We start from the raw sequence: 12,727 nt of genomic DNA, 5'->3' as shown, positions 1-12,727 counted from the left end.
TGTTCCTTTTTTACTCTTGTTATTATCTACAGTGGGGAGAACAAGTATTTGATACACTGCAGATTTTGCAGGTTTTCCTACTTACAAAGCATGTAGAGGTCTGTCATTTTTATCATAGGTACACTTCAACTGTGAGAGAGGAATCTAAAACAAAAATCCAGAAAATCACATTGTATGATTTTTAAGTAATTAATTTGCATTTTATTGCATGACATAAGTATTTGATACATCAGAAAAGCAGAACTTAATATTTGGTACAGAAACCTTTGTTTGCAATTACAGAGATCATACGTTTCCTGTAGGTCTTGACCAGGATTGCACACACTGCAGCAGGGGTTTTGGCCCACTCCTCCATACAGACCTTCTCCAGATCCTTCAGGTTTCGGGGCTGTCGCTGGGCAATATGGACTTTCAGCTCCCTCCAAAGATTTTCTATTGGGTTCAGGTCTGGAGACTGGCTAGGCCACTCCAGGACCTTGAGATGCTTCTTACGGAGCCACTCCTTAGTTGCCCTGGCTGTGTGTTTCGGGTCGTTGTCATGCTGGAAGACCCAGCCACGACCCATCTTCAATGCTCTTACTGAGGGAAGGAGGTTGTTGGCCAAGATCTCGCGATACATGGCCCCATCCATCCTCCCCTCAATATGGTGCAGATGTCCTGTCCCCTTTACAGAAAAGCATCCCCAAAGAATGATGTTTCCACCTTCACGGTTGGGATGGTGTTCTTGGGGATGTACTCATCCTTCTTCTTCCTCCAAACACGGCGAGTGGAGTTTAGACCAAAAAGCTCTATTTTTGTCTCATCAGACCACATGACCTTCTCCCATTCCTCCTCTGGATCATCCAGATGGTCATTGGCAAACTTCAGACGGGCCTGGACATGTGCTGGCTTGAGCAGGGGGACCTTGCGTGCGCTGCAGGATTTTAATCCATGACGGCGTAGTGTGTTACTAATGGTTTTCTTTGAGACTGTGGTCCCAGCTCTCTTCAGGTCAATGACCAGGTCCTGCCGTGTAGTTCTGGGCTGATCCCTCACCTTCCTCATGATCATTGATGCCCCACGAGGTGAGATCTTGCATGGAGCCCCAGACCGAGGGTGATTGACCGTCATGAACTTCTTCCATTTTCTAATAATTGCGCCAACAGTTGTTGCCTTCTCACCAAGCTGCTTGCCTATTGTCCTGTAGCCCATCCCAGCCTTGTGCAGGTCTACAATTTTATCCCTGATGTCCTTACACAGCTCTCTGGTCTTGGCCATTGTGGAGAGGTTGGAGTCTGTTTGATTGAGTGTGTGGACAGGTGTCTTTTATACAGGTAACGAGTTCAAACAGGTGCAGTTAATACAGGTAATGAGTGGAGAACAGGAGGGCTTCTTAAAGAAAAACTAACAGGTCTGTGAGAGCAGGAATTCTTACTGGTTGGTAGGTGATCAAATACTTATGGCAAGCAATAAAATGCAAATTAATTACTTAAAAATCATACAATGTGATTTTCTGGATTTTTGTTTTAGATTCTGTCTCTCACAGTTGAAGTGTACCTATGATACAAATTACAGACCTCTACGTGCTTTGTAAGTAGGAAAACCTGCAAAATCGGCAGTGTATCAAATACTTGTTCTCCCCACTGTATACCATGCCTTCAAGTACATATCAACCTCAAATATATCGTACCTCTGCACATTGATCTGGTACTGGTACTCTCTGTATATAGCTTCATTGTTGTGTATTTTTATTTATTTACATTTACATTTTTACATTTTTAGTCATTTAGCAGACGCTCTTTTCCAGAGCGACTTACAGTTAGTGAATACATATTTTTATTTTTTTATACTGGCCCCCCGTGGGAATCAAACCCACAACCCTGGCGTTGCAAACGCCATTCTCTATCAACTGAGCTACATCCCTGCCGGCCATTCCCTCCCCTAGCCTGGACGACGCTGGGCCAATTGTGCGCCGCCCATGAGTCTCCCGGTCGCGGCCGGCTGCGACAGAGCCTGGATTCGAACCAGGATCTCTAGTGGCACAGTTAGCACTGCGATGCAGTGCCTTAGACCACTGCGCCACTCAGGAGTAGCGTTAATTTATTTTATGTTATTATTATTTATTTTATTACTCTGCATCGTTGGGAAAGGGCTCCTAAGTAAGCATACAATATTGTTGTATTCGGCACATTGGATTTGGAAGATTTCTCTGTGACAAGCCACATTGTTTTTCTGCCCCTCCCCCTTAAGCAAACACCCCTCCCAGACATTGGTCCGTTGTAGGGTGTGTGTGTGACTGTGTGTGTGGAGGAAAGAGGGTATGTGAGAGGGGGAAGGTGGGAGGAGAAAGGAGGCCATAAAATACAAACCATGAGTGATGACCACGCCAGTGAGAAAAGGAAGCGAGAGAAAGGGAAGTGGAAAGAGAAAGAGATACAAACAAGGCTGTGTGTCGATTGCGATTTTGAGGGTCGTTGCCCAAATTCTTCCAGATACATTGACAAACTACAAAGGACTGAGTGTGACTCTCTGAAAATAAGAGAAAGACAAGCAGCGGGCATAGAAGACAGACAGAGAAACATAAAATAATCAATGCATGCGATGGAGCAGGGGAGCGTTCAAGAGCATGGAAGAAGTAGAAAACTGTCCAAGATCTGGGTGATAAATGAATATGTTCGAGTGGGACTCGCAGAAACCCTCAGCACCTATGTCATGATGGTAAGCGAAAGAGAGAGAAAGAGAGAGAGAGAGAAAGTGTTAGAGGACACCATCAACCTCTCACTTCTTACGGGCGAGGTCAGACTGGCCCGTTGATTTATCCGTATCCGTGATTTCTAATAATTTCTCAATGGGAGTCATACGTTGACCGTCAACTTATTTTCACGGACAAAAAGTTCAGATGAGTTGAAGTTTTGACGGGCCGACGGAAACGTAATCGTCCGTTTAGCCAATTAGAAAAGAGGAGGCGTTTTACGTCACAAACTTCACACACGCACGGAGCAACATGTATCCGTTGTAATTTGGTGTCCACATCCACGGGTCAGTCTGTCCTCGCCCTTACTCCCTTGCTTATTTGAATTTTACATTTACATTTGCATGTTATATGTTTTGGTTGTTGCATATTTCCAGAAAGACGAGGATTATAAATGAATAAAAAAAGGATGACAAATAAATTAATAAAATGTTGTATTTAAAGGTATTTAGTATTACTAGTTTATTACTACTAGTATTACTACTAGTGTCTCTATTCATTGATTGATTTCCAGTCAACTGTGATTCTGCTTGGAATTCCTATACAAATTGCATGATGCAATAAGATCCCCATGTAGATGCTTATCATGTGGCATTGGTTGTCACTGTCATGCTCTTGACCCTGTGATAACATGGCTGGCCAGTTGGCCGCAAGCACTCGCTCTCTCTCTCACCTCTCTCTCTCACACACACACACACACACAGTCCCAGACATGTGGTCTTGGGTCCCTAGGGAAAGCAGTCAATAGTCTCATAGCCGGGGTCTGCTGCCTGTTTGTCACATGCCTGCCAACAAATTCTATTCTTAGAGCTTAGGACACACTCAGAAGACACACACGTGGTAGTAGTGGGATATTGTCTTTACTACTATACAGTAATTGTATAAGGAGCTTTCCCTTTCCTTTGTGATTTACCTACACTGTAAAAAGTGGGACGACGCTGTTGTTAATCTGAAGTGCTTTTACTAATTGGAATGATTGAAAAATACGCTTTGGTTCGTTCAACCTATTCTATTAAATGTGTCTGAAATCAAATAACAAATTCTACAGATCAATGTGATTTTTTTAATTGAATGAAAGCTTCTAAAATGCTTTCAACACCTCATGCGCATTCGCTTTGAATTGCGGTGGGGGAAATGTAGCCTATCAGAAGAGTTGGAGGCATGGCTTACTGGGGTCGTGGCTTTCAGTTGGTTATTTTTGCACACCCATGAGAGTTAATGTCATTCCAGTTAAAGTGGTATCTTGTAGTTGGTGTTCACAGCTAGCATCTGTAATGATACTGGCATAATTACATTTGATACTAAAGAGCCTAAAATGGTTTCTATTTTACGGTAGTCAATGCTTGGTTATGATAGTGTGGCTACTGAAGAATATGTTTGGAAACTAATCAAATTAAACAGTTGGCATTGAATCATATATTTGGTTTCAAAAACGAATTTACTAGTAATCAGTGAAAGTATTTTTGGGGAGTTGATCCAAAAGATCCCTGTAGCTCAGTTGGTAGAGCATGGCGCTTGCTACGCAAGGGTTGTTGGTTTGTTTCCCACGGGGGGCCAGTATTAAAATGTATGCACTCACTAACTGTAAGTCGCTCTGGATAAGAGCGTCTGCTAAATGACTAAAATGTAAAAATGTAAGAGTAACCTTGGGGCATATGTGTGGGTTGGAAGTAGTTCATTACCTTAGTAACCTACATATGATACAATATTCATACAATAACCACATCCCCCTAAGCTGATTATATTCTTATAACTAATTAAGTACATCACTCATGAGTTGACAGATTTCAAGGATAAGACGTAATAATTACCATCAGTAAATTACGGAATGTACATTTTAAATGTTAATAGCTCCAAATTTCAATGACTTAAAAACCTCAAACAACTATAAATTGTAGAAATTCAGATACAAATATTTAAAGCATTTAATGAGACAGCTAAAAGATGTGCAACATTAAAATATTGTCACATTTACATTGTATAATTTATTGACGGTCCCTAACTAGCGCCACTAGGCTATCCAAAGTTAAACCAACTTTGCCATGGTGGCACACCGGCTGGCTGAAGCTAATTGGCGAAGGAAGTTAGCTAGCTTGTTAGCTAGTCTAGGCTACTTCCAGACACAAGACCTGGTTATACTGTTTCAAGTTATCTAGAAGGGTGAGTACTGTAACTGTGTACTGTTTTGGCAGAGTGAAAGTACAAACAAAGTATGTGAAGAGGGCTCCGGCAGCCGAGCAGAAATGGAGGAAAACTAGACTCCCTGCGGACCTGTCATCTTTTCACTCCCTCCTCTCTACATTGTCTTCCTCTGTTTCCGCTGCTAAAGCCACTTTCTACCACTCTAAATTTCAAGCCTCTGCCTCTAACCCTAGGAAGCTCTTTGCCACCTTCTCCTCCCTGCTGAATCACCCTCCTCCTCCCCCTCCCTCATCCCTCTCTGTGGATGACTTCGTCAACCATTTTGAAAAGAAGGTTGACGACATCCGATCCTCATTTATTAAGTCAAATGACACCGCTGGTCCTGCTCACACTGCCCTACCCTATGCTTTGACTTCTTTCTCCCCTCTCTCTCCAGATGAAATCTTGCGACTTGTGACGGCCGGCCGCCCAACAACCTGCCCGCTTGACCCTATCCCCTCCTCTCTTCTCCAGACCATTTCCGAAGACCTTCTCCCTTACCTCACATCGCTCATCAACTCATCCTTGACCGCTGGCCATGTCCCTTCCGCCTTCAAGAGAGCGAGAATTGCACCCCTCCTCAAAAAACCTACACTTGATCCCTCCGATGTCAACAACTACAGACCAGTATCCCTTCTTACTTTTCTCTCCAAAACTCTTGAGCGTGCCGTCTCTAGCCAACTATCCTGCTATCTCTCTCAGAATGACCTTCTTGATCCAAACCAGTCAGGTTTCAAGACTGGTCATTCAACTGAGACTGCTCTTCTCTGTGTCACGGAGGCTCTCCGCACTGCTAACACTCTCTCCTCTGCTCTTACCCTTCTAGACCTATCCGCTGCCTTTGATACTGTGAACCATCAGATCCTCCTCTCCACCCTCTCCGAGTTGGGCATCTCCGGCGCTGCTCACTCTTGGATTGCGTCCTACCTGACAGGTTGCTCCTACCAGGTGGCGTGGCGAGAATCGCACCACATGCTCTCACCACTGGTGTCCCCCAGGGCTCAGTTCTAGGCCCTCTCCTATTCTCTCTATACACCAAGTTACTTGGCTCTGTCATATCCTCACATGGTCTCTCCTATCATTGCTACGCAGACGACACACAATTAATTTTCTCCTTTCCCCCTTCTGCTAACCAGGTGGCGAATCGCATCTCTGCATGTCTGGCAGACATATCAGTGTGGATGTCGGTTCACCACCTCAAGCTGAATCTTGGCAAGACGGAGCTGCTCTTCCTCCCGGGGAAGGACTGCCCGCTCCATGATCTCGCCATCACGGTTGACAACTCCATTGTGTCCTCCTCCCAGAGTGCAAAGAACCTTGGCGTGACCCTGGACAATACCCTGTCGTTCTCCGCTAACATCAAAGCGGTGACCCGTTCCTGCAGGTTCATGCTCTACAACATTTGCAGAGTACGACCCTACCTTACACAGAAAGCGGCACAGGTCCTAATCCAGGCACTTGTCATCTCCCGTCTGGATTACTGCAACTCGCTGTTGGCTGGGCTCCCTGCCTGTGCCATTAAACCCCTTCAACTTATCCAGAACGCTGCAGCCCGTCTGGTGTTCAACCTTCCCAAGTTCTCTCATGTCACCCCGCTCCTCCGCACACTCCACTGGCTTCCAGTTGAGGCTTGCATCTACTACAAGACCATGGTGCTTGCCTACGGAGCTGTGAGGGGAACGGCACCTCCTTACCTTATGGCTCTGATCAGACCCTACACCCAAACGAGGGCACTACATTCATCCACCTCTGGCCTGCTAGCTCCCCTACCTCTACTGAAGCACAGTTCCCGCTCAGCCCAGTCAATGCTATTCGCTGCTCTGGCACCCCAATGGTGGAACAAGCTCCCCCACGACGCCAGGACAGCGGAGTTACTGACCACCTTCCGGGGACACTTGAAACCCTACCTCTTTAAGGAATACCTGGAATAGTATAAAGTAATCCTTCTTCCCCCACCCCCCATAAAAAAAAGTGGTTGTCCCACTGGCTATCATAAGTTGAATGCACTAATTTGTAAGTCGCTCTGGTTAAGAGCGTCTGCTAAATGATGTAAATGTAAATGTAAAATGGAGGGAGGATGTTGGAGCATTTAGCATTTTTCAAACACCTGAAACAGGTTTTTTCTGCAATCTAGAGCCATAATCATTCTGTCTAATTATATGTAAAAAAAAAAAAAAAAGTATATTTTTCTGTATATGTTATCAAAGCATACCTCTTTACCTGTTCAATTTTCATTTTAATGAGTGTGTCATTCTGACTGTTGTAAATCACACATCTAAATATACTGCAATAACATGCCTAAGATGTTACATCCAAATTACAACACAGTACATGGGATCATACCACACATCAATACAGGCACATATCATGGCATCATAATTAACACACAAATGTCATGATATTATCATAAGGTGCCAGATTACATTTAAACCAAATATGTTTCTGCATACCTCTTGAGCAGTCTGCATCCCCCTAAAATCAGGATAAAAGGTTGAAAGGAATGTGAGTCTTATTGAGTACATTTAGTAATTACACACTTTTCTAAAGTCTAGCAACTTTGCCAGCAGCGTGCCAGCTAAGATACCGTACTTAGACAAACTACTCTAAGTTGATTAATAGCCTGATATGGCTTGGTAGCTAGTTATGAGGTTGGGAGATTGGGAACCTATCTAGCTAGCTAGCTAAAGCCAACTTCATAAAATGGCTAGGTGGCTAGTATTACATTGAAAAAACAAAACATTTTAGTTTTATTTATTCATCAAGAAGGAATCAATAGGCTACATAGCTAGATCAAATTCATTTACAAACATACCGCCTGTGAGTCCTGCCCATCATCGGCAGCTAAAATCAAATCAAATGCTGTGTCTTTGCTCCATGGTGCACCTTGGAAGGAACCACTTACTGGGGAGAATGGAGGGGGGGGGGGGGGGGGGGGGGGGTACTCTTGGCCTGGTCCAGTCAGTGTGCCCCCTCCGCAAAATACCGCTGGCAGATTTTTTAATAAACAATAATGTTTACGTTTAATAATTAATTTAACATCAGAAAAAGAACAAAAAATTGACAAATCTGAGGGGGAACGTGCTCTTGTGCCCCCTATGGGCATGACACCACTGCCAGAGACACACACATCAAAGCACGCATCCAAGACCCAAATCTAGGAATTGAAACAGAGGCTAAATCAGGAAGTTCAGCCCCCCTTTAAAGGCATGTGTTTTTGCCTTGTGACAAAGCTTGTTGGAAGTTTTATGAAGTGACATGTTTTTACTTTAACAGTAATCCTTTGTTTAATTGAGTAATTGAATCCAAATGCACCAGAAGGAATACATTATGTAGACCCACAAACCAGCTTGGATATATTCAGCTGTAATAAATGATTGTAATAAATTCTCCCACTGCCTCTGTGGATGTCTGTTTTTGACGGGTTGTGTTTATGTTGTGTTTATATTCAAGGTGTTTGGCTTGGGCTCTGTGGCGCAGGTCGTGACTGGACTGGGTGCGTTCGGAGAATACCTCAGTGTCAACCTGGGCTTCGGCCTGGGCGTGACTATGGGAGTGCATATTGGCGGGAGGGTCTCAGGTACGTAACACAACACCCCTCCTTTTGTCATGGGTAATGTTTTAAATCGTTTTCATGAATGGTGCCTCTTATACAGCACATTTAAGTGCAAAAGGAAAATACTTCTCTCTCTCTCTCTCTCTCTCTCGCTCTCTCTCTTCCTCTCCCTCCTAGGGGCCCATATGAACGCAGCAGTATCATTTTCCATGTGTCTCTTTGGTCGTTTGGGTTGGAGGATGCTGCCTGTCTATATCCTCAGTCAGCTGATAGGCTCCTTCTTGGCGGCTGGGACCATATACTCCCTTTACTATGGTAAAAACGTAATGATAACATAGAAGACAATGACCAGTTCACTTTGGTAAATCATACAGCCAGTACAAGGAAGCGCTTGTTTGCATTAAATGTCACTATGAGGGCCGGAAATGTTTGTTTCAATATTATTGTTTGAGCTACATGTACATTTCCCAACCTTAACACTTGAAATCCTACAGATAGAAGTAGTGTTTTGGTTGAATATGGTTATGAGGTGCTGTGCAATGTTGTGAAACTTGCTTCGTCACTGTATTTCCAGATGCCATTTACCACTACTGTGGAGGGAATCTGACTGTGTCTGGCCCTAAGGCTACAGCTGGGATCTTTGCTACCTACCCAGCACCCTACCTCTCACTTCATGCTGGATTCCTAGACCAGGTAAGCAGGAAAAGGGTAATTTTACCCCATAAAGACACCTGTTGAACAGGTTTGTCAAGCCAGTTTACCCATTGATCTATATTTTACTGTGGACGTTCATCTCCCACTGACGGAGGACAACTCAAGCTATCTCTCCCTTTTCTCACCAAGTGTGTGTGTGTGTGTGTATGTGTGTTAATTGTGTGTAGCCAGGTATTAAGCACATAGGGAGGAATTCAGACCCAAGTGATGTGCACGTAAATGGAACTTAATTTCCTTTTTATGCACTTTTCTCTCAATGCGTAGTCTGACCTTGAACTTAAGCATGGGGAAACACGTGCCAGAGATCACAGAAATGTAGGTGTGGCAGAGATCTGTCTACAGATATGAGTATTCTGACCTTGACTTAAATCCCTCATAATAACACTACTTTTACGCATGAGGAAACCATGAATAAGGTCGAGCGAACCTGTTTGTTCCAAGTGAAGTAAAAAAAAGCTGTGACCTAATGGCCTTTTAACTTGCAGTTATGAAACTTGGAGATGCAAGCCAAACGCCAAATTTAACCTTTGAGCACTCTTGAATGTTTGAATTATATGCTTTGACATTCTCTGGTTCCTACTATTTCTATCATCTATTTCTATCGTCTATTTTGTCAGAGCCCTTTTCCCTTGCTGCGACCTATCATTTTGTGTCTAGACACAGGGAAGATGGAGGCAGCCCACTTTCCTCCCCGAGTGCTCTCCACTCGACACCCTTGTTTGATGAAGACAAGGTTTCAGTTGCCATGAACACTGCCCCCGTTCCGGGTTCACTGCCTTTTCAAATAAAGGTACTACTGTTGCACTAAAACTTTTCGTAAAGGGCACATCACAAGAGTATAACCAAAAGGCAAATCCCTATAACGCCACCAGAGGGTGCTACAACAGTTCTCCATATACTAGGGGTTGATGGCCTCCACCATCTCAGTAATCCCAACGCTTGTGTCCCTGTTGTCACCTCAAACGAGGGATAACGGTATCATCGTCCTGCATTGCGGCTCTCCACCACTGGAGAGCTTCGCCAAAGGCTCTCCCCTAGGGGTAGTAGCTGTGAGGAAGGTGGTGACGACAGACAATCTCTCATAGGGTGGGTGGAGGGCATTTCACAAGGGCAGAGTTGAGATCGGATTGTGACCTACAGCTCTGTCTCACTCACATCAACTACCTCAAGTTGCTTACGGTGCTTGTAGCTCTAAAGCAATTTCTGCCTTTTATTCAGAAATGTAATGCCCTGATCAGATCAGACAATATGACTGCAGTGGAATACATCAACCTCCAGGGTGGCACCCGATCTCTGCTCCTGCACGGACTAGTCTAGCCCACAAACTGCTGTTGTGGAGCAGCGTACATATCCTGTCGTACATTTTTAGGGCCTTCCTCTGACACCGCCTGGTATAGAGGTCCTGGATGGCAGGAAGATTGGCCCTAGTGATGTACTGGGTCATACGCACTACCCTCTGTAGCGCCTTGCGGTCGGAGGCTGAGCAGTTGCCATACCAGGCGGTGATGCAACCAGTCAGGATGCTCTTGATGGTGCAGCTGTAGAACGTTTTGAGGATCTGAGGAACAATTCCAAATCTTTTCAGTCTTCTGAGGGGGAATAGGCGTTGTCGTTCCCTCTTCACGACTGTCTTGGTGTGTTTGGACCATGATAGTTTGTCGGTGATGTGGACACCAAGGAACTTGAAGCTCTCAACCTGCTCCACTACAGCCCCATCGATGAGAATGGGGGCGTCCTTGGCCCTCCTTTTCCTGTAGTCCACGATCATCTCTTTTGTCTTGATCACGTTAAGGGAGAGGTTGTTTTCCTGGCACCACACTGCCAGGTCTCTGACCTCCTCCCTGTAGGCTATCTCATCGTGGTCGGTGATCAGGCCTACCACCGTTGTGTCGTCGGCAAACTTAATTATGGTGTTGGAGTCTTTACTTTTAGCCATTACATCCACAAAAGGAGTGTCAGTCCACCACTCGTGCCTACACTTTGCCCCAGGGTTATCCAAGGTTACCTAACAAGCTAACCTCTCTTTTGTGCCTTAAGATAGTAGTGCTTATAATCGCCTCATTTTAGAGCTGTTGGCATTTCACCCACTGCCTTTCTCCTCCATGGAGGAAGAGTGTCTCATTTCACATTTAAGTCATTTGGCAGACGCTCTTATCCAGAGCGACTTACAGGAGCAATTAGGGTTAAGTGCCTTGCTCAAGGGTACATGGACCGATTTTTCAGCTAGTCGGCTCTGGGATTCTAACCAGCGACCTTTTGGTGACTGGCTCAATACACTTAATCGCTAGGCTACCTGCCCCCCTGTCTCCAGCGCTTGTGTCCAGTGCACACATTGCGCATCTACATGGACAGGATGAGAGCCCTACGAAAGAGCGATCAGCTCTTTGTCTCTTGGCCACCTTTCCACGCAGGGAGGCCCATTTCTCGACAGCATTTATCCCATTGGATAGTGGAGGCTATTATAATGGCATATAACAGCAATGGCTTAACACCTCCGGAGGGCTTGAGGGCTCACTCCACCAGAGGTGTGGCTACATCATGGGCATTGTTCAGAGGCATCTCTGTTCAAGAGATCTGCAATGCGGCATGTTGGGGTACCTCCCATATCTTCATGAGGTTCTACCGACTGGATGTCACTGCGCCTTCATTAGCGCATACGGTGCTTAGTGTCAGGACTTCTGAGGGTTGATCCTGTCTAGATTTGGCTTCAGAGAGTATATGAGCTCTACGGGGGTTGGCTATATCCCCAAAGTGAGAGACCAAATTTAAAAAATAACTTAAGGTTACCTAATGTAACCCCGGTTCTATGATATTATGCTGTCTCTCACCTTGTTACTCTTGACGGTTTGTGTAAGGAAGACGAACATGTACTTAGAAGTGAAGATTGGAGAAGACTACAGACCATTATATAGGAAGTGCAGTGGTCCACTATTGGCCGTTGCTCCTGTATGTCTACAACAGACGTTGTGAGATTGGATCTTCCTAGACTCCGCCCCTAATGAGGCGTTACCTAAAGTGAGAGACCTCATTCATAATATCATAGAGCCAGAGTTACATTAATGCCTTGATCACACCGATAGCGTCATTGCGCAAAATAGTACGCAGCGTCATCTGGATATGTGTGCAACAAAAGTTAAACATTCACCTTCTGCTACCATTTCCGTCAAGCCATCTACGCATACAGTTTGACCCATACGTTCGATAAATCCAACGTATGCACCACACAGAACCCACTGCAACTGCCTCTGCAGTGGAATGCTGCAAGGCAAACGCAGCGTTCCATTGGAAATGAATGTACTTCTGGTGTACCAAAATGCAATGACGCTGTCGGTGTGATCGAAGCGTAAGACCTGTGCTCTACTGTGCTGCACTCTGATGTCCAAACTTGTGAAACATGAGAATGACATTCATATCCACAATGATGCATTTCTGTGCAGTACAGATCAGGGACCCATGATGTAATTCCGTTACCTTATTTCTGTTACCAGGTGTAAATCCACGTCACTTTCTGTAGTTCAATAACCAAAATATATTTTTTTAACTCAAGG

General features: G+C 44.8%; 1 protein-coding gene across 1 annotated transcript in view; it reads left to right on the top strand.

The window, feature by feature from the left end:
* The first annotated feature begins 2,368 nt into the window (after positions 1 to 2,368).
* The window catches only part of aqp7 (aquaporin 7), a 19,013-nt gene continuing 8,654 nt past the window's right edge, over positions 2,369 to 12,727 (top strand). The window contains exons 1-4 of the mRNA XM_084172866.1: positions 2,369 to 2,697; positions 8,363 to 8,489; positions 8,643 to 8,780; positions 9,040 to 9,158. Of these exons, the coding sequence (XP_084028992.1) occupies positions 2,572 to 2,697; positions 8,363 to 8,489; positions 8,643 to 8,780; positions 9,040 to 9,158 (510 nt within the window). The 5' untranslated portion in view covers positions 2,369 to 2,571. The remainder of the gene's footprint in view (positions 2,698 to 8,362; positions 8,490 to 8,642; positions 8,781 to 9,039; positions 9,159 to 12,727) is intronic.

Source organism: Coregonus lavaretus (assembly GCF_964263955.1).
Source record: "Coregonus lavaretus genome assembly, chromosome: 12".
In the NCBI taxonomy this organism is placed as follows: Eukaryota; Metazoa; Chordata; class Actinopteri; order Salmoniformes; family Salmonidae; genus Coregonus; species Coregonus lavaretus.
The sequence above is the reverse complement of the archived record's forward strand: the minus strand, read 5'-3'. Positions and strand labels throughout refer to the sequence as shown.